Source organism: Sinocyclocheilus grahami, unplaced genomic scaffold, assembly GCF_001515645.1.
Source record: "Sinocyclocheilus grahami isolate Dianchi unplaced genomic scaffold, SAMN03320097.WGS_v1.1 scaffold1920.1, whole genome shotgun sequence".
Classification (NCBI taxonomy): domain Eukaryota; kingdom Metazoa; phylum Chordata; class Actinopteri; order Cypriniformes; family Cyprinidae; genus Sinocyclocheilus; species Sinocyclocheilus grahami.
In genome coordinates this window covers 78,770-105,383 of record NW_015507099.1, presented here as the reverse complement: position 1 = coordinate 105,383, position 26,614 = coordinate 78,770, and the positions used below count along the sequence as shown (strand labels likewise).

The 26,614-nt window shown below is 39.0% G+C and overlaps 1 protein-coding gene across 1 annotated transcript in view; it reads right to left on the bottom strand.

The window, feature by feature from the left end:
• Positions 1-824: 824 nt before the first annotated feature.
• LOC107573335 (GTPase IMAP family member 8-like) overlaps positions 825-26,614 on the bottom strand; it is a 33,643-nt gene continuing 7,853 nt past the window's right edge. The window contains exons 2-4 of the mRNA XM_016259775.1: positions 23,182-23,784; positions 22,516-23,094; positions 825-2,239 (exon numbers count right to left, since the gene is read on the bottom strand). Of these exons, the coding sequence (XP_016115261.1) occupies positions 975-2,239; positions 22,516-23,094; positions 23,182-23,784 (2,447 nt within the window). The 3' untranslated portion in view covers positions 825-974. The remainder of the gene's footprint in view (positions 2,240-22,515; positions 23,095-23,181; positions 23,785-26,614) is intronic.

Below are 26,614 nucleotides of genomic sequence, written 5' to 3'. Positions count from 1 at the left end.
CCCCCCCAATTTTTTTTTAAATAAAACAAATTAATTTATTACAACAAACAACTAATTAACAAAATAACAAATCATTTTACTTCCAAGAAATTATATTTGAAAAAAAAAAAATAATAATAATAATAACCATTTTTAAATTAAATGTATGCATCTAGCAGACGTAAAGCAATTTACAGTGCATTCAAGCTATACATTTTTTTATCAGTATGTGTGTTCCCTGGGAATTGAACCCACAACCTTTGCACTGCTAACACAATGCTCTACCCCTGAGCTACAGGAACCACTGTTTGCCAGATATTTCCCAGGAGGTTCCTTTTTTTTCTTATTTTAATTTTTTTACCCTGATGTTTGTCCCTAGTTTAAAATTGTAATGTTCTCTCTTTATGTTCTGCTGCCGCAGCAGTAACACGAATAAAACAGCAAGCCAAACTTTATTCAAGAGCCAGGAAATTGAGCAGTCTTGCTCCTTTAATGATTCCAATCAACTGAACAAGCAGGATGACAACTGAATAGAGTGAAACTGTGAATCAAATACAATACCTATTGACAATACAATAACTGCTTAACAGTGATTATAATGCATTTACATATTACATTGTAGTCATATTGTTACTGAAATTACAAATGAACATATCAAATTGAGTTCATACAAACAGAAAATTGATTACAAATATTATTATATCAAGCAAAAAAGAATGGAAATTAGAATTTAAAGGTTTTCTATCGTATCACCTTAAAGACCTCTCTCTGGTACCTTAAGGTAAAACTTAAAAATGAATAGATATTTAATTAATTATAGCAATAAAAAATGATTTACATATCGCCTCTTATAAATCAATGTGTGTAGAACAGCTAAAACAAACTAATGAAATAATATTCAAATCATGGGAAGACACAAATAAATTTGCCAGAAACTCTGGCCTGATTGAAGCATGGGCCAGGGGTTTGGGTCTTAGACCTGTGGGCCACGACAATTATTCATTTTTAAACCTAACTTTACCAACAACTGCACCAACAACTGCACCAACAGCTGTACCAACAGCTATACCAACACCTGCACCAACAGGGCCAGCAATAAGTCCAAAAGCTCCCCCAATAACTGCACCAATAACTTGACCAGTGGTCATATGATTAATTACAAAAGCTGCCATATGCCATCTGCACCGATGCTTTCTGTAAAATTGTTCAAATTCGGGGTTTTCACTTCCTCTTTCTATAATAGACGAATGAACTTCTGACACTTTCTTAGTTTCCTCTTGTTGTTTTCTCTCCTCCTCCTCTCTGCGTCTCTGTTTAAATCTTTCCAGTTCAGATCTCTTAGCTTCTATCTCTTCTAGAATCTTCTCTATCTTCTGCCTCCTTCTCTCAATCTCTTGTCTTTGTTTCTCTTGTTTTCTCTTCGTTTCGTCTCTCTGTCTCTCTGCTTTAAGTTTTTCTAATTCAGATTCCTTAGCTTCCATGTCTTCTCTGATTCTCTCTGTCTCCTTTCTCATTCTCTCCATCTGCTCTTGTCTTTGTTTCTCTTGTTCTTTTCTCTCTTTTTCCTCTTCTCTAAATTTCTGAGCATCTTCAAACATCTTATTACTGTAGTGTCCTCCTCCATTCTGTTCTATCATTGTGTCAATCTTCTGCAGTAGATCATTCACCTGCTCTCTGTTATTCGCATCTTCATTACTGAACACCTGATATCTGCCTCCACACTGCTGAACTAGATCTCTTAATCTACTGTCACCTTCAATGATTTTCTCCATGGTCTTTCCTTTCAGCTGATCTCCATGAGTAAAGAGAATGATGGAGTATTTTATCACCTCCTGACCAAACATAATCTCAATAATCTGAGGGATCTGCTGCTCATGTTCAGTGAATCTGTCATTTACTTTAAAAAAAATGAGAAAAGCGTGTGGTCCAGGACTGGATAAATAAACACTTCTTGCTATCTCTTTCATTAACTGCTTGCGTTTCATCTTTGTGTCAAAGAATCCAGGAGTATCGACTACAGACACAGATCTGCCTGAAAAAGTGGCATGCTTCAATGAACATCCACGGGTTACTGATTTTGAGCTAATCTCAGATATAAAATCTTTCTTTCCCAGTATTGTGTTTCCAGATGCACTTTTCCCAAAACCAGTTTTACCCAGAAGAACAATCCTCATGGATGAGAGACTGGAGACAGGAGTGCCTGGTTCATCATGTGTGTTTGGACTGGTGTCATGATTACATCTGAGCATTCTCCCTCCTTCTGATAATGAATAAAAGAAAAAACACATGTAAGTCATTTACAGGATAGTCCTTTAGGAAGAACATGATGATGAGTGCCTTGGTGGAATGCAATGATTCATAACTTTCCAATGAACTATCCTGAGCTTTAACCACACAAGCACTCCACATATTACAAGATCAGTTTAAAACTCTGATATGGTTCTAAAGGTGATGATACACGGGGCAACTTTTTGAGAAATGTTGCCGGGCAACTTTGGGAATTGTTGCCATCAATGGGGAACATATTTGCTCCTCGCTGATTGCTTGTAGCCAACTGTCCATTGCCCTAATTAGTTACCCTGTGTCTCAACTGGTTGTCCGTTAATGGCAACATTTCCCAAAGTTGCCCCGTGTTCTGGAATATTATTGTTAGGGGTTATCTCTGTCTGTCTGTCTGAATGGGTTTTGTACTTGTTTTAGTTCTTTGATCTAGTTTTTTAGTCTCTATAGTGATTCATTCATTAATTAGTGTTTTCACACTAATTTTAGTGTTTGCTGTTTTCCTGATATTCTAAGTGTTTTGAGCTTTAACTAAGATGTCTAAATCCAACTTTATTTCATCCTTTTTGCTGACCATCTTCTGGATCTAGCAGCAGTAAAAAAATCCTCCTCCTCTCACAGTGGGATCGCTCCCTTGAAGAGCACACACACAGGACTTTTAGGACCTTTACCATCTCGTCCATTACAGGCGTGTGTGTTTTTCCAGGCAGGTCTCTGGCTTCCTCATCCCTCCAGCTTTGCCTTGTTCATTCATTGCTCTGCCTTCACCTTGGGCTTCGTCTATGACTATGATGTGTATAAGTTTATGTATATTTTCATTGTGTTTTGGAAAGAGTTAACATTTATTTCATGGAGTTAATCTTGATATTGATATGTAATGGCGGCCAATGACGTGTAAAGCAGTGGTGGCTGCATTTAAAACACTGCGTTTTTTTTATTAGAGACAAAGGTACAAAACATTAAGGCAGTGCGGTTAAAGGCACAGAAATACAGACAATAAAAACAAAAATTATGAACATTTTGCCAGGTTAATAATAAACAATAATAACTATAAATTTACACCTATATCAATTTTGAACAAAGAAAAACAGAGGTTTAGACCCAGCAAATTTTTGTTTAGGAATGTGAAATTTGGCTAACAGGAAACATAAATTAATTCTGTAATATGTATCTATGTTCTCTTTGGAGTGATCAAACAATCCAAACAAGGCATCTTTAAAACAGAAGGAAAAGTTACTTATGAAATGAGATTGGACAAACATTAAAAGATCGGACCAAACTTTCTCTGTGTACGTACAACGTAAAAACAAGCAAACAACATCTTCATCAGAAAAGTGACAAAAACCACAATTGATGTCAATATTGTATTTGTATCTTCCAAGAAAGACTAAAGATGGGTAAACGTTGTGATTCAGTTTAAATGTTTTTATTTTATTTTATTTTATTGGTAAGCAGAAACCTTTAAGGTAAGGACCATACTTTCGCAGAAGGAACATTTTCTATAATATTATTCCAATATGGAATTATGCAAGGAATTGTTATAATCTCTCTGAAAGAGAGCTCTGATTATTTTTTGTTGCTCTACAGAAAAGCATACACTGTAAAAAAATATTTCCTCTAAATTTACAGTAAATTACTGGTAGTAAAGTTGCTAGTAATGTACTGTTAATTTAAGTTCTTTACCGTAATCTACTTTAGAGCATGTTACTGTAAATATTCCACTAAACTGGAGTTAACTCATTTCATCTGCAGAAACCGAAGTATATAACTAATATTTATAATGTTTAAGTAATGTGAGCATATTATTACTGAGATCTTATTTTATTTGAGTCCACTAAGTGAAACTTACTGATTCTCTTGCAGATAATAGCAGTACACATGCATGTGAGATTGAAATTACAGTAGCAAAGAGATTCTCACTGCATCAGTAACTACATAGTTACTGCCTTCACTCTTAAAAATAAAGGTGCTTAAAAGGTTCTTCAAGCGATGCCATAGAAGAACCATTTTTGGTTCCACAAAGAACCATTCAGTCAAAGGTTCTTTAAAGAACCATCTCTCTCTTACCTTTTTATAATCTGAAGAACCTTCTTTCACCACAAAGAACCTTTTGTGAAACAGAAAGGTTCTTCAGATGTTAAAGGTTCTTTATGGAACTATTTAGACAAAAAGGTTCTTCTATGGCATCGTGAAGCACCTTTATTTTTATAGTGTTTAAATAAAGCAACATGCAGCATAACATCAGTGTTTCTCTGTCCGTCCTTGACTTAAACATACTCTACTCTCCAGCACAATGGTGACCCACAAAACACAACAGGAAGTTGACTGTTAGGTATTACAGTATTTTGTGGGGTTTTTTTCTTTCTTGATTTAATAGTAAACTACTGGCAGCAGGGTTGCCAGGAATTTACTGTTTTTTTTTACGGTTTGCTTCCACAAATTAAATTCACAGTATATTACTGTTAAAATACATTTCACAGTGTGTTTTTTTTTCTCTTTCATCTAACATATTTAACCCTTTTAATTCACAGCAAAATCCTCCATCTTAAAGAGCACTTATATGTGTCCACCAATGTTCCCTCTATTTTTTTTTTCTTGCTGAGCAAAACTTTTCTCTAGTGGGCGGATATTTCGGCCACCTGAGCAAAAATATTCTTTATACCAGACTTGTACAGCGCACACACAAAAATAAACTTTAATGTGCTATTTATATTTGATTTGACCCTTGATGTAACTAAATTATGTACATTTTACGTTACCTGTGAATTTTTTTTTTACAATAATACACTGCCATTCATAGGTTTGGGATCAGTAAAGTTTTTTAAAGAAGTTTCTTATGCTCATCAAGGCTGTATCTATCTGATAAAAATACTGAATATTATTTCACAAAATAATATTGTGAAATATTGCAATTTAAAATAAAAGTTTTCTATATAATATACTTTAAAATATAATTTATTCCTGTGAAGCAAAGCTGAATTTTCAGCATCATTACTCCAGTCTTCAGTGTCACGTGATCCTTCAGAAATCACTCTAATATGCTGATTTATAATCAATGTTGGAAACAGTTTTGCTGCTTTTGGGACCTGTGATACTTTTTTCAGGATTCTTTGATGAATAAAAAGTTAAAAAGAACAGTGCTTATTCAAAATAGAAATTTTGTGTTACAGTATACAGTACAGTACACTACTATTCAAAAGTTTGGGGTCAGTAAAATTTTTCTCTTTTTTTTAAAGAAATTAATACTTTTACTCAGCAATGATGTGTTAAATTGATAAAAAGTGATAGTACAGACTTATATTGTTAGAAAATATTTCGATTTTTTCTTTTTAACTTTTTATTAATCAAAGAATCAAAGAAAAAAGTATTACAGGTTCCAAAATTAGAATGATCAGCATATTAGAATGATTTCTGAAGGATCATGTGACACTGAAGACCGGAGTAATGATGCTGAAATTTCAGCTTTGATCACAGGAATAAATAAGCCTGTATTTTAAAGTAGGCCTATATTAAAACAGGAAACCAATATTAGAAATTGTAACAAAACTGAAGAATTTAAACTGATAGAGAAAACACACTGAAACATTTTAACTGAGAACTGTAAGCTAAATTTATTTAAAAAAACGTGAACGTGAATTATTCTATAGCTACCTAAGAAGTAGCTATGAAGTACAGTTTTGTTACCGTTCTGTGCCTATCATCTGCTGTTTCCAGCACTTAATCAAACCATTCTTCCTTAATACATGAGAATGTTTTATTTCACATGTCATTGCGTTTGCGTTGGCTCTCGTGTTGAGCTATTTCATCAGCAACCATTGAAGTATTCGGTTTCTACAGCGACTCATTTGGCGCACATCATTCTCTTTCTAAACCACATTCACCGGTTCTAACTCTATAGTGACATCAACTTTATAGAGGTTTGCCCGAGCATTGCAATTCTTTCTCTTTTACTAGAATTCACTACACTACAGTGTTGAAGTAACACTGAAGCAGTGTTGAAGTTACTGAGATAAGTAATTGACTAATTAAATCCAGGGGTGTGTCTAGAGCATTTTAAATGGGGGGGCCAGTCGGGGGCACTGGCTCAAAAGAGGGTGGCCAGGGGGGGTTGTGTTTGCGGAACGATGTATGTTAAAAGCACACGTCCAGTTTTGTGTGAGGAGTGGAGAGTGGAGAGATTCGTCCTCGCGCACATGGATAGCGTAACATTATGCGCACTCGACATTGTCATTAAGATCACACTATAGAAACCGCCTAAATATATATATATATATATATATATACACATTTATGTATGTATGTATGTGTGTGTCAGCCCTGTGTTCTCGTGTTTGTTGTGTTTTTCTCCTAATGTGCTCCGTGATTTAGTTTCCCTTAGTTCCCCTGATTAGTTCATTCTGTTCACCTGTGTTGTTGATCATCTCGTTTGCTCCTTTGTTTCCCTGTCTTTATAAGTCTCCAGTTTCTGTCTGTTCTTCGTCGAGTGTAAACGTCAATTCCCTTGTGTTACGTGTGTGTTCCATGGATCATTAAAGACTATTCTTTGAAATTCTCCTACGTCTCCTCGCTCCTTCGTCTCCTCACAGTAGCAGCAAGCATGACAGAACACTCGACCTGAAACAGTAAGCGGAGCCCCTTCTCTCCGTGTTTTGTTTCCGTTTTTTCCAAGTTTGTTTTTTTGTTTTCCTTGCGGGTATGGAAACAGCCGCAAGATTCGCGGCCCTAGCCCGTAAGTACCTCCCGCTAGTGGAGTTCGCCCGGGAATTCTGCAGGCTCGCTGTAAAGACAGCGTTGGATGACGCCATGCTGAATTCCTTGTTCTGGATCGGGGCCAATTACCATCGCCCTGTGGACCTCCCAGACACCACTGGACTGAGCTGGAGGGAAGGTATCCTCCGGTGTCTGGAGAGTGTCCGGCCCCAATCCAGAACCAGCACTCCTCTGTCAAGCCCGCCAGGCGCTCCACCGTCACGTCCACCGGCCGCTCCTCCGTCAATCCCGCCGACCGCTGCACTCTCCAGCCCACCCGCCGCGCAGCAGTCAAGTCCGCCGGCCACTCAGCAGTCAAGCCCGTTGGCCGCTCAGCAGTCAAACCCACCAGCCACTCCATTGTCCAGTCTGCTGTCCGCTCCATCGTCAAGCCCACCGGCCAATTCACTCCCAAGCCCTCAGCTGACAGCAGCTGTCTCCCTCAAACCAAAAAATGATTATGAGGAGAAAAAGACTGTTGGCTCCAGCCCCCGAGTCCACTCCAGTGTCGGCTCCAGCCCGAGTCTGCTCCAGTGTTGGCTCCAGCCCCTGTTCCCAAGTTAAGCCCGAGAGGGCTCCTGTTCCTACGTCCAGCCCAGAGAGGGCTCCTGATCCCAAGTTAAGCCTAGAGAGGGCTCCTGTTCCCACGTCCAGCCCAGAGAGGGCTTCTGTTCCCACGTCCAGCCCAGAGAGGGCTCCTGTTCCCACGTCCAGCCCAGAGAGGGCTCCTGTTCCCAAGTTAAGCCCAGAGAGGGCACCTGTTCCTACGTCCAGCCCAGAGTGAGCTCCTGTTCCCAAGTTAAGCCCAGAGAGGGCTACTGTTCCTATGTCCACCCCAGAGAGAGAGACTCTGTTCCCAGTTCAGGCCCAGAGAGGGCTCCTGTTCCCAAGTCCGCTGTTCCCACATCTGGCCCACGGAGGGCCTCAGAACCTGAAATTTCCCCCAAGAAATTTTTTTGGAGGGGGGGGCTATAGGGCTCTGGCCGTAGAGGCCGGGCCGAGTGCCGAGGCCAAGCCCACGGAGGCCGCTCCACCATGGCTCCCTGGACTGCCTGCTCCGCCATGGCCCCCTGAGCTCCCTGTTCCGCCATGGCACCCTGAACTGCCTGCTCCACCATGGCTCCCTAGTCTGCCTGCTCCTCTATGCTCCCTAGTCTGCCTGCTCCGCCATGGCTCCCTAGTCTGCCTGCTATGCCATGGCCCCCCGAGCTGCCCGCTCCGCTATGGCCAGAATGGGTACCGCCCTGGAGGCCTTCCGTCCAGTGTAAGCCTGTCCGTAGAGGCCTCCAGAGCGCCCACCCCCCCTCCCCGTTGGATGTTATGAGGGGGAGGTAATGTCAGTCCTGTGTTCTCGTGTTTGTTGTGTTTTTCTCCTAATGTGCTCCTTGACCTAGTTTCCCTTAGTTCCCCTGATTAGTTAATTCTGTTCACCTGTGTTGTTGATCATCTCGTTTGCTCCTTTGTTTCCCTGTCTTTATAAGTCTCTTTATAAGTCTTCAGTTTCTGTCTGTTCTTCGTCGAGTGTAAACATCAGTTCCCTTGTGCTACGTGTGTGTTCCATGGACCATTAAAGAGTATTCTTTGAAATTCTCCTACGTCTCCTCGCTCCTTCGTCTCCTCACAGTAGCAGTAAGCGTGACAGTATGTATGTTTGTATGTATGTATTTTATTGAAGCATGTGCACACAACATTTCACACACATTTTGCGACTAAAAACTACTGCGTGCGACTATGAAAAAATATTTAGGAGCACCAGTGTGACTGACCCGATCAGCATATTTGTGTTTGCGATCAGGAGAGCGTTGAATGTTTCTACTTAAAACGTGTTTTTGCACATGTATTAACTGGCATTTTGTTCAGTGCTGAGTTCTGCAAGCTCACAAATCCTCTCATTATACCATTACAACAAAGTGTAGACAGGGTGTAAATAAGAGATTCATAGTGCAGTGTAGTGTAGGGAGCTTCGTTGATTATAATAGAACTTTGTGAGATCGAGATGAACTATGGAGAGTGACAGCTATTATTGATTATTTAGGGAGTTTGCAAATGTGATATTGATTTAATACAACAATTCAATAAACAAGAAATATTTAGTGACTTACATTGTCTGACTATAACACTATTGACTGATTTTGCTCTATTTCGTCAAAGAAAATAGTCTCAAACACGCCTCTAAGCAGCGATGTTTCGTTTATGAATGAACGTGCGCTTTTAAATGAATCTAGTGAATCAAAGATTCAATTACCCATTCATAAAGATCCTGAATGAAAAATTAGCTCCTGAATGAATCAGCCGTTTGAACGAATCAATTAAATGAATGATTCAGTGATAAAATCAGTGACCTGCCACCACCTACCTACTAGTATATTTTCAGTCATTTAAATCATTGAATATTTCTGCACTGCAAAAAATGCTTTTCTTACTTCGATTTATTTCTTGTTTCCAGCCAAAATGTCTAAAAATGCTTAAATCAAGAAGGATTTTCTAGATAAGTAAAAATTATTGTCGTTTTCAGAAAAAAACTAGTAAAAATTAAGTGAGTTTTTGCTTGAAACAAGCAAAATAATCTGCCAATGGGCTAAGTAAAATAATCTTGATTTCTGTTTGAAATAAGACTATAACATAAAACAGTTGACTAATATTAAATGATTTGCAGCTTTCATCTTACCTCGCTCTCTTTTTAACGTTAAGCCGACGCTTTGTGCTGGAATTCGCACTCTGCTTCTGTGAACGGTAAACCCCGCCTGCTTTGATTTGATTGGCCAGCTCAATTATTGTGACACTGACGAGCGCTGTTAGCCTGCTGAGCAGGCCAGGCTGAAAATGTAACTTTGAAACCTTTTGTCAACCTAAAAAACAGAGCGCTGCGTAGAGGAGTGCAGCAGATCAGTGCATGAGTTTCAGATATATTCAGATACAGATTGGCCAGTTCTAATTATTGGGGGGGACTTGTCTCCTTAATGTCTATGGTGGTTACGGCCCTGAATTAAATGAGGATTGAGCATTAGTGATGAACACCTGTGGCCTGTACCATGATGGCAGATGAACAAATTCAGAGTTACAGGAAACCAAACCACTCCAATCTGGCTTTATTGGTACCATGATGCTGATCATCAACTTTCTTTATCAACTCAGGCTTTGATCCTGAGTTTGTTGAGCATGTGCACATTAATGTGAGACATCAGTGGAGAACAGCCAATCACAACACAGAGCAAGTGTAATTCTCTTCTCACGAGAGAGACAGTGAGGTTCAAAACCCTTTTGTTAAAGGTTAAGAGATTAAAAAATATGATGAATTTAAACCCATTTACACTGAAATACTTGTCCATGTCTGTAGAGACTCGAACATGTAAGGTCACATGTAGCCATTTTTTAAAGTATTATCTATTGATTCTACCACTTATTTATATTACATATGATCTGTATATTAATATTCATTTAAAATAAATGCTTTATAATAATTGTTAAACTAAAAGTGCTTGTGTGTAATGGATTAATAATAAGTTAAGTTAATAAATTACTATGGCAATGAACACAGCTAAAAGCCAAGTCACTTTCATGGTACCTAAAACGTCTCGGGTTACTTATGTAACCATGGTTCCCTGAGGGGAATGAGACACTGCGTATACTCTTACTTTGCTTTTGGAATGCACGCTTCAAACAGAACGGTCAGTGAAGACGAAGAAAGTGATGATGTGCGCTACCGGCGCCTATTTTGTACTAGTTACGACGGTAGTGACGTCATGGCTGTCGCCGGCCAAACAAGTTGGTGTTTTTTCAATGTAGGCTTCAGACACGGGTCACGACGAGGCGTTCCCCATAGCGACCCCTAGAGGACGCAGTTCGAAGTTCCACGAAAGGGAACCTAGGATTGGTGCAAACTAAACTGAAACTTATCTGGCTTATCTGACTTATCCTGTGCTGTGCTGTTGCATATATCTTTTGTATTTTTGACTGGGCATTTAAGGTACTGCACTATACTATATACGTTTCAGTTTACTTTCAGTTTCTCTCAGTGTACGCAGTCCAGAGCAGTGGTTCTCAACTTTTTTTACTTCAAGGCCCCTCTCCTCTCCAAGTCAATACTTCAAAAAAATGTATTCTAGTGTTGTTACCTTTTAATTCAATGTAATTATTTTTAAACTAAACAAATTCAAGATAGACTTAAACATAGTGTTCTATATTTGCAAAAATACTTGTCACGTGAATGTCACAGAAGATATTCTTTACAACTTAAAAGTACTTAAAAGTATGTGAAACTAGATTATCCAGTAACTTTAACAAATAAGCACAAGTCAACCTGCCATACCAAACAAGACAGCAGGGAGGTGCCAAAAGACTGCATATAAACTGCTATATGGATCTATTGAGAATCACTAAACACGCCAAAATGAAAAATGAAACCATTCTAAATGTGTGGAAACTCATCCATCTGAAGGCGGCTCGATGTCATCAGTCAACAGCCAGGTCCTCTGTCAGAACAAGCGATCGTGTCTGTGGAGCGTCTGATACCCATATGTACATAAACACCACTGATCCTTCGGTGAACATCCGTAATAAAACATTCGCTATACATTAATTTTGACAGATATATGATTATACTGAACTGTGTTCAAGCTGAAACACAATGTTTTAGATGTAACAAGAACTCACATACACGGTTTGTTTGCGCATCAATAATAACGGACACACGGAAACACCGAATATCACAGAATACGCCTACGTACAAGAGAGGTGGTGCTGTTTAATTTTTTATTTCTTTAACATATTGATCATAAAATTAGTGAACTCTGAATATAAATATACTTATAGTCTTAAGTTATCTTGCACCACCCCACACCCCGTTGATTTAAGCGTTGAAACCTTGGAAATATATGTCCTTAAGTGCTGTTTTTTTATAGGACAGTAATTCTATGTACAAGGGTTTATTAGATTGAGATTATTGATGTTTTTTGTTGTATGCACACTTGATCTTCAATGCAAACATGCTATGCTAGCAGTAGAACAAATATGATAATTTTGCAGATATTCGATACACATTTATGTCTCATTTAATAGAATTTCCTCATAAGTATATTACTTAGGTCATGTATAAAAAAGAACTATGTGCATAAGGAAACTGTAATGTTAAGCTGGTTAAACTGAAAATGTTGGAAATGTGAATGTAATGTTCATTTGTATATATTTTCTCTTTGATTGTAGTTTTACAAACAAGATAATGAGAAGAATAATCACCAGTAAAGTCACTAAAGTTATCAAGACTGCTTTCAGGAGTTATTTTCTGGAGTACGCTATCTGTTAAGCCTTTGCTCAAGCAATGCAATTGGTTAGAACAGAATGCCTGCTGTTAACAAGCAGAATCACTGAAGGAAAGAGAAACAGGAGCAGAGAAACACAACTTACAGCCAAAGCCAGATTGTTTCACTCTTATTCTTCTCCAGAGCGAATAAATAAATAACTCTCAGACAACTACTTTGTATCTGTGACTCTCTATTTACTGAACAGCATTTTACTCAGCCACATCGCTCAGTGTGTTACACTTACAAGGGTCCGTGCTACAACATGAGTCAAATAGCAATCACATCGTTACATCCTTCCTTTTTTTCAAAGTACAACCTTGCATATTTATCTGTATATATGAACACAGTGAATTGACTGTTTCAAAAAAATTTTTTTTTCGTTTTCCCCTGCTCTCTCTCTTTTTTTTTTGTATAACTTGGGCATTAGACCTAAAACACACTCTGCCAAAAACATTGGTTCTTCTATCAAGAACAAAGGGTGAGAGAAAAAAAAGAAACAGTCTATGTTTAACTAAGTTACATAGTCCTTCAAATACTGAGGTCTAACACTAATCTGACCTGCTCTGGTTGTGACAATTGGTTTTGTGTCCCCATTTGACTGAACACATTGCTCCCTTGGTCTGATGTTGTTAGCAGTCGGTCCCACTTTGGTGGCCTGTTCTTGATGACCAGTGTTTCTGAGGTACCTTCTGTTCCTACTTAGAACACCACCATTGTCCAGTTCAAACTTGTATGACTGGTTATTGACAGATTCCAATACTGTTGCTTTATGCCAAATTTTTTGTGTCTGTGCTGGTTGCACTCTCACTTGATCCCCTGGTTTCAAGTTGTTCATATCTTTTGCGTGTCTGTTGTAGTACATTTCCTGTCGTCTTTGATTTAGCCTCAGTCCTGGTCTCGTGTCACCTACTTTTGGTTTCAACAGATTGTTGTGTGTTGGGAGGAGTGTGCGTGTCCTTCTGCTTAAAAGTCTCTGAGCTGGGCTTGCATTTAGACCCTGCGATGGAGTGTTTCTGTGATCTAATATTGCCAGATATGGATCTCGACCTGAAATCTTGGCTTTCTGCATCAGATGATTTGCTGTCTTGACAGCAGACTCTTCTTTCCCATTACTTTGTGGATGGGCAGGAGATGAGGTTTTATGCTGAAACTCCCAGAGTCTGCTGAACTGTTGGAATTCTGTTGACGTATATTGTGGCCTATTATCTGAGAACACAATGTCTGGTATGCCTTGCCTGGCAAAATGGGCTTTCAGCTTGTTAATCACTGTGGAAGACTTTTTGTCTGGCAAGTAATCAATCTCCCAGAAATGTGAAAATAATCCACAGTGATCAGATAGTCACGATTGTTGAATACAAACAAATCTGTGCCCACCTTAGACCACGGTCGGTCAGGCAGTTCATGTGGGCAGAGTGATTCTCTCTGTTGTTTCATCTCCAGCGATCTACACTGGTTGCACTTCTCAATGAATCTCTTTATCTGGGCGTTCATACCTGGCCAGTAGAGGCAGTCCCTTGCTCTTCTCAAACATCCTTCTACACCAAGGTGTGCAGAGTGAACTCGCTGTATCATGTCACTTCTGAGTGCAACTGGTATCACAGCTCTTTCGCCTTTGAACACAATACCATCATGCACGGTTAATTCATCCTGGAATGAGTAGTAGTGAACTATCTCGCTTGGTACATTTCTTTTGTTTGTTGGCCATCCTTCTCTGATTTTTTTTATCAGTGTGTCATCTTTTGCTGTTTCTTCACTGATTACCTTTAGTCACTCCTAAGATATTGGGAGGTCCTGAATCATGTTGGCATTCTCTATCTCGTTCTCTACAGATTCTTCCTGTGCAGTGTCTCCAAGGTATGCTCGACTTAGTGCATCTGCCAACGCCATATCCTTTCCTGGAACATACGTAATGTCAAAGTTATAGTTTTGGAGTCTCATTAACATTCTCTGGAGTCATTTGGGTGCATGCAGCAATGGTTTCCTCACAATATTCTCAAAAGGCTTATGGTCTGACTACGATCACTTTACGTCCATAAGTGTATTGATGAAATTTCTCCATACCGTACACTATGGCTAGGCACTCTTTTTCAATTTGGGCATAACCCCGTTCTGTCAGTGATAATGCCCGGCTACCAAATACTACAGGTTCTCCACCCTGCAACAATGCTGCACCAAGCCCCGTCTCAGATGCATCGCACTGCAGAACGACCTGTTCCTTGAGGCTGTAGTAGCGTAGTACCGGTGCCTTGGTTATGGTGTCTTTTATGTTCTGGAAAGCCTGTTCATGCACCTCAGACCAGTCCCATAAGCTATCCTTGTGTATCAGCTGTCTGAGTAGTTCCCAGTGATCTGAGAGATGTCTGAAAAACTTAGACAATAAGTTTTAAATAAATAAGTAAATAAGTAAGTAAATAATTCACCATGCCTAGAAGTCTCTGTTCTCCCTTCACGTCAGTTGGTCTTGGCATCTCGTTTATGGCCCGTACTTTTTCTGGATCTACTTTTAATCCTTCAGATGTTAGTAGATGTCCAATGTATGGCACTTCACTTGGTCTGAGTCTGAACTTGTCTGCGTTCAACTTAATGTTTCTCTGTCTGCATCTGTTCAAAAACAATCTCAGGTTTCGATCATAATCCTTATTTGCCATTTCCACTGTTTCTCCTTCCTCTGTTATCAACACGTCGCCTGCAATTATGTGTATCAGGAGCCGGGCTTATGCCCATAGGCATTCTCAACCACCTGTATCTCCCGTGGTGAGATAACTTGATGGGTCGTCCAGTTGCACATGCCAGAAACCATTCTTTACATCACAGACTGTAAATACTTTTGCTTTTGACAACTCTGGCAAGATGTCTTCGATTGTGGGGAGAGGGAAGTGACTCCTTTTTAAGGATTTTTTCAGTGGCCTAGGATCCGGTCCCATCATCGCAACTGGTACTCTCCGCTTAGGCAGTTTCACTGGCTCCACCTCATGATCAATCTCCATCTTGTAGCGACCTGGCAGACAACCATCACCTGTGAAAACACTTGTATATTCACTTGTTATTTGTTCCATTGTCCATCGTCCATCTGTTTCTTCTCTGTCTGTTTTAGGCACGACATTATCCACCACTAGATATTCTCAGACTGCACACTAACCAGCTTCATGTCCTGGACTGCTCTGCTTCCTAGTAATGGTACTGCAGAGTTTGCATCAATGACCATAAATTCCAGTTTGTACAGCTTTTTGCAACGTGGATTTCTCAGTTTCATCTGACATTTGCCTATTGGCAGAGGTGGACAGTAACTAAGTACATTTACTTGAGTATTGTACTTAAGTACACTTTTTGAGTATTTGTACTTTACTGGAGTATTATTTTTTCTGGGAACTTATGACTTTAACTTCACTACTTTTGAAAGACAAATATTATACTTTTCACTCCACTACATTTCTATGAAGGTCCTCGAAGTAGAAAGTCGTAAGCAGCTTTGAAAGTCAGTGGGTGATTTCTTTCTTCTCTAAAAAGTACTGTCCACTCTGTTCAAATTTGGATGAATGGCTACACATAGATGTATTCACTCTGTCAGAGCTGTGTGAGATCACTACCATCCTGCTTTTGCGGGGGTGGGTAGGGGTGTTAATTTTTTTCCCCATAGGTTTTTAACATTCTAAAAGCTCTTTATTCCAAAGATACTACAAGCTAGTCAGTGTATTCAGCAGGTGTAATGTATTCAAAGCTGCTTCAGAAGTATTACAAGTATTACGTACAATAATAAAACAGTGCATTGACATAAAAAAAGGAAATTTACTTTTGGTACTTAAGTACTTTTAAAAGCAAGTACTTCTGTACTTTTACTTAAGTAAAAATCTGTCTTTACAACTTTTACTTGTAATGGAGTAATATTTGACAAGCAGTATCTGTACTTTCACTCAAGTAATGGAGTTGTATACTTTGTCCGCCTCTGCCTATTGGTTTCATAGTACTTTTATTGTACATCACAAGTACCAGGTCTGTTTCCTCTATTTGAATGTTTGAATTCACAAGATTTATGGGGATGATGTTACATGTTGCCCCACAATCCAGCTGGAATTTGACCAAATTGTTTCCAAGCAGCATGGCAGCAAACAATTGACTTGACTGTCTATCCAGACTCTTTGTGATTTTGTTCACAGCCTCAGTTGTGATGCTACAAAGATCCTCATACTGTTCACTCTCTGCTTCTGCTACATTATTCACAACTTTTACCTGTCCTCGCTTTAACTTGCACACAGCAGCGAAATGGTTGGCTTTTCCACATTTTCTACACGTTTTCCCATAGGCTGCACATTTCCGTTTATCTCTTTTGTGTGTCTTTCCATAGAATTTGCAAATAACAACAGCTTTTTGTTCATCATCCTTTACTGTTTTACGTGTCAGTGCCTGTTTTACAGCATTAATTTTCTCTACTGATCTTCCCTCAATGGTTTTGCTGTTCTCTCTGGAAAACTCAGTAGCTCTACTCAGTAGCTCTCAGTAGCTCTAAATCTGGACACATTTCTGTAGAGTCAAATTATCCTCTCTCAGCAATCTCGCTCTCAGGCCCAGACTATTCGTGCCGCACACAATCCTGCCACATATTAGAGAGTCTTTTATGTCACCAAAATTACATGTGCTAGCGAGCATTTTCTGTTCAGTAACATATTTGTCAAATCCTTCATCAATCCCTTGATTTCTCACAAAGAAACAATGTCTTTCAACAGTTTCATTTGGTTTAGGATTGCAGTATTGATCAAAAGCGTCTAATAATTGCTGTACAGTCCTGTCCATTGTTGATGAGCCTAATAAAGTTTCACACAACTCTCTACCGGTTTCTCCTACCAGATAGTAGAACAGTTTCACCTTCATTCCTTCCGATGCCTCAGTCAGTGTAAGATCAAGATAGAACTGAAATTCCTCCTTCCATGCCTTCCATGTCTTTGCCAAATTATTCGAATCCAGCATCAATGTCGGCGGAGGTTTCAATCCGAGTGCGCCACCCATCTCATCCAATAAGGCTTTTGCCGGAATAACAAGGCTTGCGTCTTTGCTAGCACATTATCTTTCCATGGCTAACTGCGCAGTTAATCATTAAAAATAAAAAGCGTTGGCACATAAACAGTTCACCGCTGCTACCATGTTTCACTCTTATTCTTCTCCAGAGTGAATAAATAAATAACTCGGACAGCTACTTTGTATCCGTGACTCTCTATTTACTGAACAGCATTTTACTCAGCCACATCGCTCAGTGTGTTACACTTACAAGAGTCCGTGCTACAACATGAGTCAAATAACAATCACATTGTTACACAGATGAAATCAACTGAAATAAAACACATGGAATCTCTCAAGATCTCAGCAGAGGTGGATTAAACAACTCCACAAACAGCATTACCAGCTTCACTTATTACTAACCAGCAGTGTTGGGGAACCTACTATAAAACTGTAGCTTGACCAGCTACAAGCTACTCATAAATTAAAGTAGTTAAGCTACATTTAAGCTACCCTTCTGAAAAAGTAGCTAGCTACACTAAAAGTTACTATCAAAAAGTAGCTAGCCACATTGAAACTACTTTCAATTTGTTATTATTTTATTTTATTTTATTTTACATTTAACATTACAAATAACTGAATAAGTGTTAATAAATAATTATAATAAAGTAATAAGTAAAATATTAAGTTATAAGTAAGATATTTGGGGTTTAAAACAACATATTGTAATGCAATCATGATTTCAAAGAGTAGGGTGAATTCAGGTTGATTGGGACACTTTTTCCAAATAATTTCAATGACAAAAAGAGTCCCAACCGTTTGATTTTGTAAACTATCTGATACACACAATAATAAAATATAGTTATATAGTTACATTGTTTCAAACTGACTGTCAAAGTGCAAAATTGCTACAAACGTAACATCAATGCAAGAACAAAATGCATGCAACCTAAACCGGATATGAAGTAGTTGTAAAATAAGCAGGTTAAACTCACAGCTCATGCGGTATTTACTGACTGTGAATGGAGAAGTCAATCATCAGCTGCGCACGTGAACTCTTCGCTTTGCGTGAATCCCGCCGCAACCATCCTTTGTGAAATGATAAGCACACTACTATATTGTGATTTTATTTTCTGTTCAATTAGTGTTCACTACAGAACTGTGGGGGGACAGATTGTATTATGATGGTTCATCATTGTAAAATAGACATTTGAAATAGAGTGGAATAAAGCAGGAATATTAATCAGTTTAAAAAGGCTATTATTCACCTCCTGTATGGGCTTTAAGTCTTCGACGCAGAACGCATTTTAATCTTTGTTTTGCATAAATCACTATTGATTCATCAAAAATCCACTCCTGTCATCAGACAATCTCTTGTCGGTGGACAGACTGTAAAGCCGAGCGATGTGTGATATCACAACAGATGGCTGTAATGAAAAAATTTAGTTTGTGATGTAGTCAGAAGAAAATGCTGCACTGCTTCAATGCATTACAGGCTCGTGACTCGTCAGAACGCAAAACGGAATGTAGCATTTGTTCATGCTACACCGCTACTAGCTGGAAAAAGTAGTTAGTTACTGGAAAAGCTACACTGTTTTAAAAGTAGCGGAGTTACCGTCACGCTACTGAAAAATTTAGTTACGTTAGTAGCGTCACTACTTGTAGCTAGCTACTCCCCAACACTGCTAACCAGTGTGACTTTATTTTTGTCATATGATATATTAGATGTTGTACTTTCATTTGAAGCGTTTCTTGTTGTAACATTTGCTTCATAAGCATAGTTACAGTAGCCAGAGAAAAACTAATGTTTTAAAGTTAAGGGTCAAGAGCCCAACTAAAGCAAACTCTACAGTAGGTGTGTTTACATGGAGCATTGGAATTGGTTTAAAAGTCCAGTCTGAATGAAATGCTCCATATAAACACCTCAATCGGAATAAAAATGCCCAAACCAAATGCAATTGTAATCGGTTTGAGAGGGGTGGGATAAAACTCTTCAGTATAACTGAAACAACACATGTATTAAATACACTAAAGGAACTAACTCCACACGCATCTGCTTTTCGGAGAAGGTAGGAGTAGTATTGAAATGCCCCTTAAAGATGCACAGCCACCAAAAATTGTAGCTTCCTGCGCCCGTCTTTTTCTCATACCTTCCAGCATTAGTATGCCTACAAATTCATGCTGTTGCTTGATTAAGAAGCAACACTTTACATAAAAATAGCGTGCAAAAGAAATAATTGAACTCCATGTTGACAGGAATAAAAGGCAGCAAACAGGACATAGGCAGATCACCGTTGTTTTCTCAGTGCACGACTATCTGGGGTAGCATTCAGTTGCTGCTGTTCACATTGCACGATGGATCGCGACAGGAGGTTACACACTGCATGACTTTACAATAGGAAGAATCGCTGACAACTCTATCTGGTCCAGGGTTGCCAGGTTTTCACAACAAAACCCGCCCAATTGCTACTCAAAACTAGCCCAATCATGTTTCGAGGGAAGTCCCCCGGTAAAAATCATGTTCCAGGGGTAAAACACGTTTTTTTGGCAGGGTTCCCCTGGTAAAATTTTCATTCCAGGGGCTGAATATCATGTTATTGGGATCGCTTCAACCTGTGGACATGAAAAACAACCTGCGGCAACACTGTTAAAGTAGCACAATTCTGCGAGAAAACCGTGGACTTGGCAACACTGTTCTGGTCCGCAAACTACGCTTTCATATAACTCATATAACTCTTCCCCAAACTTCCCTGCTCTGTATCTTGCTCTCTCATTGATGAGTGTCACACAGCAGGATTTTGAATCGCCGACAGGTTCAGATATTTAGCATCCCAAATATTTCACAATAGTTCCCCAAAAATCGTGGCTAAAAATGTGCAGTGTGAACTCGGCATAATGGGTATTGGATTAGTTAATGGATAACTGGATTAGTGAACAGTCCACCAAATCTTTCAATTGGAAAGATTTTAATCGGAATGACAAAAAAGTGTACATGTAAATGCAGCTACTGATTGCCAAACACTGATTGTGAGGTCAAACGAAAATCTAAATTTCTGTTCATTTCTTAATAAGAACCTTTGTTGTAAAGTGGTGAGTCATGACAACGGATTTGGGGATCCAAATGCAAAGCTTTTTTAACAAACGTGGTCAAAACAGGCAGGGTCGAGCACCAGCAAACAGTGTAATAGTGTAAAAAGTATAATCCAAGGCAGAGGCAAAAGAGTCATCCACAAACCCTGGCCATTGCCTGCAATCAATCAAAAAACAAGGAAACAGTCCAAAGATCAAAACACAGGTAAACTAGGAAACATGGAAAGGTAAATTTGAAATCTAGGAACAAGGAAATGGCTATTCAATAAACAGTGTGAGCATCCTGTATACTAGACAGGGAGAACACATGACAAAACCAACCAATGAGAACAAGACACATGCAACTAAGGAACCAATCAGAACATGACACATGCAACCAAGGAACCAATCAGAACATAACACAGACAAAGACCACATGGGAAATGGAGTCCAGAGTACAGGGGGCAAGAGTCTGAGGTGGAGTGCCCCTCTAATGGAGTTCGTGGGCACTCCAGCTGGCGATCGCAACATTTGTACACATATGACAGAAATAAATTATTCCTCCTCTGCTGAGATCTTGAAAGATTTAATGTGTTTTATTTCAGGTTATTTCATCTAAGGCTGTGACTGGAAGTCAGTTGTAGTTGTGTTTCTGTTCTTGTTGTTCTTTCCTTCAGTGATTGTGCTTGTTAACAGCAGGTGTTCATCAGTGTCTGAATTCACTCATTTGTGTTCAATCTAGGGATGCATCGATCCGATACTCAGTATCAGAGATTTAAACTGTTAAAAGAAAAGGCTCAATAAAATATTGCACAGATATAATATAATACGCAGCAATATCTCGTCCCTTTTTTATGCTGAGCGCTGCATGCTGTGACTCCGTGTAGCTTCAAGCGCATCAGTCTGCGCACGGATACGCATAAGCGCTTTGTGCCACTCTGTATTGGAGCCATACCCTTTTGTATTATACTTTTGCACAACGAAAGTTTATTAATAGTGTTTTTTGTTCTGTTCTATCTATCATACGTTGCTGCCTTCATTACTGTGCTATACACTAAATAATGTTGTTTCACTAAATGTTTAGTTTAATGTTTTTATCAAATTAAATTATTGTGCACCCATGATTTTTCTAGAATAACTTTTGCTGCTGAATTATCCACTAACCTAGTTTAAATAGTATTTTTTTGTCATAGATTATGATTAGATATTTTTTAATTTGTTATTTTTTATTAAAATTAAATTATCTATATTTAGCAGATTGAGATTAACACACACAAGAGTGATGATCAGGTCAACCCACAGAAGTATAGAAATTCTACATTGATTAAAAAAAAAACTGCGCTGGCATTGGATCGGAATTGGCCGATACTCAGAATTTTTGGTATCGGATCGGTTCTGAAAAAAAAAAATGGTATCGTTGCATCCCTAGATCAATCACTCCGTCTAGTGGACTATATAGTGAACTAATGTAGGGACTAGTGATTGAGGGTGCAGGGTGTGATTTCAGACAGTCTCTGAGTGTCGACTCTGATACTGTTAATTCACAGTATACTACTGTAGGCTACTTTCTCGAAAACAACAAATATTTCCCAGAATGAATTGCTTTATATGGGATATTACTGTTTTAATGAAAAACAGTATGTTACTATGTTACTGAATGTAGCCGTTTTTTACAGTGTGTTTTTGCTACTGCTGTTAAATAACTGTCATCTGCAGCTCTTGTAGCTTTATGTCTTTAGTGATGGAGAGGCGTGCACGAGTGGAAAGGGCTTGAATGAAAAGTGTTTGGCTCTAGATTAAAATATCAGAGGATGTAGCGCCAAAAGATAGCACTTTTGGTGTGTTCAGCTTCAATGTTTTGATTTGCTGCATGCGCACTTGAAACTGTGGAAACAGTAAAATGGTACATTTTGGTACATTACATACGTTGTCATTATGTCTCGTGGTCCGGTTGGAACCAACCCAGCGTCCGGAGCAGGAGTGCGGTCTGCTATTTGAGGACCCCAGATCTATTACTTTTTCTAAATTATCACAATCTTATAATATATGTAATTATACTTAATGCAGTTTACCAATATTAAGCAGAAATAAATAAAAAATAAAAAAAAACTTCACAGGATTTGAATAAATGATTTTTAAGTATACTCACCATTCTCTCCGAAATACCTTGTGAGAATTTTTACCAGCAGCAGTTTAGCTTGGCCACTTGATCCTCTCTCCTTGTTGTTGAACACATGGTATCTCTGATCATATTTCTCAACAAGTGTCTTCAGTGCTTCAGTATCATTGATGAATTCTAGTATTGTCATGTTTTCATCTTCTAGCTCATCTCCTCTGGTGAAGAGAATCCAGGTTTTCTCCAAGTAGTTTTCTCCCAAGAGCTTTTCAATCTTCTCCACAGTTTTTCTCTCTTCCTCTTTGATGACCAGCAGAAATGCACAGAGACCTGATTTACATTCCTGGAGAACCTTTTCATTTATCATCTGCTCAATTTCTTCTTCTCTCATGTCTGGGTCATAGAATCCTGGTGTGTCATAAACAGTGACTGGAAACCCATCAATAGTCCCAGATTCCACAGCAACATCTCGAGTGACCAATTTGGAGCTTTTCTTTGACACAAAAGCTTCTCGTCCCAGTATTGTGTTTCCCGCTGCACTCTTCCCAACTTGTTTTTCCCCCAATAAAATCAAGTTCAGTTGTGCATTTTGTCCCATTTCTGGTATGTGACCTAAAACCACATAATAAAACTCTATAAGAATCTGTTATATTTAAGACACAACATTTGAAATTAGAAAAACAACAACAACATTCTTACCACTTCCACATTCACTGTTTCTCATCTGTGCAGTGTTGTACATCTCGCCAGTGTAGCGCTGCTGTTGATTCTCATTAAACAGACGCTCAATCTTGTCCATCAGGTCTCTCATCTCTGATTGGTTGTTCATTATCTTGTTGCAGGTGTGATATCTTCCTCCACATTTCTCCAGCAACTGCTCCAGGACAGGGTTTTTCTTCAGATCATCTATTATAGTGTCACACTCTTCTTCTCTCTCATAGATGAAGAGAATCATCACAAACTGAAGAACATTGTCACCAAACACACTCTGAAGCCATTCAAGACCCATCTTATCAGCATCTGTTAACTGGCCCAGTCGTACAACAAAGATGAAGGCGTGGATTTCATTTTCATTCACTAGTTGACCAATGAGATGATCCACATGTTCAGCCTCATGTAAGTCAATCATGTTGATCACAGACACGTGACGCTCTGATATCTTCCTCAGTACAGGAACAATGCTGGATATTTCTGCATTTTCCATATTCGTCTGTTCTTCTCCAAGAAAAATGTTTTCATGTCCAAACTGGACTGATGAAGAGTTCCCAAATAACACAAGTGACAGACTGGGAAATGTGTTCTCTGGAATAAAAACACAAGAAAGTTATTAAATACAATACATCACAATGTAAGTGTAATTATAAGGGAGTGTCTATTTACACTAAGTGCATATAGCCCACCTTGTTGTCAGGGTTATGGTTAGGTTAGGGTTAGGTTAGGTTTTGTGAATATGGGCCCTGATGAATAAGATCAGAACGAACCTTTGATTTGTATTAAATATTTAAAAAATCTATTCTGTGCCATTTTTCATCGACAGTCAGTTCACTGTAATTTACATGCTTATGTCATAATTCTTAATATTCAAAGTAGTTCCGCTGTCAACGCGTTACGGTTTAAGATTAATTAAATATGTTTAACATCGTACCGCTGCAAACATTCAACTACTTCAAAAGACTGTAATGAACTAAACTCAACAGGTATGAAATATGATCAGGAAGAGAAAAACGCTGTAAATGAGAAGACGAGCACTGGACTGCTGATTATTTATTAATATTTATTAAAAATTATTTATTACTGTATTCAGAATGTACAGTGCCCGGGAGGTGACATTTTCGATTCACTTAGTTTTGTCGTGGCCACGACATAATAACTTGTGGGAACGTGATATTATGTCGTGGCCATGAGATCATTTTGTCGAGGTAAGACATCCTTATGTCGTGGCCTCGAGATGCTATGCTGAGGGAACCATAGACATAATAAATACATTACAAATCAAAGGTTGAGGAAGCTGCAGGAGGAATGAAGAAAAGTGTAACAGAAGCCATGAGAGGGGTGGAATACATCTGTACAACCACTGACTGCTGGAGTTCAAAGCAGCATAGCTTTATAGGTATGACAGCGTGCTGGATTGACCCAGACAATCTACACCAATGCTCTGCAGCACTTGCCTGTTGACAATTAAAGGGGTCGAACACGTTTGATATACTTGCAGCTGCGATACATGACATACACTCTGAATTTGAGATCCATGAAAAAGTTGTCTGTATAACAACAGACAATGGATCAAATTTTTTAAAAGCCTTTCGTGTCTATGGAGGTGAGAACATACACGGCAACAATACAGAAAGTGCAACAGCAACCCCATCAGAAGATGAGGATGAATCTGACACTCAAGATGAGGAGAAATGTGAGGAGATTGAATATGTTGAGGTTGCTGAAATTCTAGCCAAGGATGATCTTGAATTTCATTTGCCCAAGAATCAACATTGTGCTTGCCATCTTCTGAACCTGGTTTCCACCGTGGATGTTGACACTGCTCAATCGGATGAAACATACAAAAGGTTATCAAGATCATCCTTCTCCAAATCTGGCCTTGTGGAACAAGCGTGGTCGGTCCAACAAAGCTGCAGAGATAATGGAAGAGGAATGGAAACATACAAAAGGTTATAAGATCATCCTTCTCCAAATGTTGGGCCTTGTGGAACAAGAGTGGCCAGTCTAACAAAGCTGCAGAGATGATGGAAGAGGAATGTAGTATGCAGTTAATTCGTCCAAATGCCACACGATGGAACTCTTTGTTTCTTTCAGTGGAGAGGATCATGAAGGAAAAGAGAGATGGTGCTTTCCGGAATCTCTGTGCGGAATTCAAAATCCCCATGTGAGTAATGTTATAATGTAATGATGCTATGCATTTTCTTTTAAAGTTTCTTTCAGAGACTTTATGCCTTTTTCCACCAAAAAAGTGAATATTTGTATGCCATCAAGGCATCCTGAATTGTCAGATGAAATAATGGATATTTTTTTACGTGACGTGACGTGACGTGACATGTGGCCAAAGTATGGTGACCCATACACAGAATTAGTGCTCTGCAGTTACCCATCCAAAGTGCACACACACAGCAGTGAACACACACACACCGTGAACACACACCCGGAGCAGTGGGCAGCCATTTATGCTGTGGCGCACGGGGAGCAGTTGGGGGTTCGGTGCCTTGCTCAAGGGCACCTCAGTCGTGGTATTGAAGGTGGAAGAGAGCACTGCATTCAACACTCAACATCATGGTTTCCAAACTAAAACGAGCCAAGATATCCATGAAACTCTGCAAGAGCCTGGTATAGGGCTGTCGCGGTGAGGGAATTTCCCTTGCGGTAATTTTGAGAGTGAGAGTGGCTCAATAGCGCGCGGTATGCGGTATTATCGCCATATATATATATATATATATATATATATCTACAGGTACATCTCAAAAAATTAGAATATCATGAAAAAGGTCAATATTTTTTGTTACTCATTTCAGAAAGTGAAACCCATATATTATATAGATTTATTACACATAGAGTGAAATATTTCAAGCCTTTATTTCTTTAAATTTTGATGATTATGGCTTACAGATAATGAAAACCCAAAATTCAGTGTCTCAGAAAATTAGAATATTACATAAGATCAATAAAAAAAAGAATATTTTAAACAGAAATGTCAGGCTTCTGAAAAGTATGTTCATTTCTATGCACTCAATACTTGGTTGGGCCTCCTTTTGCATGAATTACTGCATCAGTGCGACGTGGCATGGAGACAATCAGCCTGTGGCACTGCTCAGGTGTAATGGAAGCCCAGGTTGCTTTGATAGCGGCCTTCAGCTCATCTGCATTGTTGGGTCTGGTGTCTCTCATCTTACTCTTGACAATACCCCATAGATTCTCTATGGGGGTCAGGCCAGTTTGCATGCCAATCAAGCACATGAACACCATGGTCATTGAACCAGCTTTTGGTGCTTTTGGCAGTGTGGGCAGGTGCCAAGTCCTGCTGGAAAATGAAATCAGCATCTCCATGAAGCTTGTCAGCAGAAGGAAGCATGAAGTGCTCTAAAATTTCCTGGTAGATGGCTGCGTTGACTGTGGACTTCAGAAAACA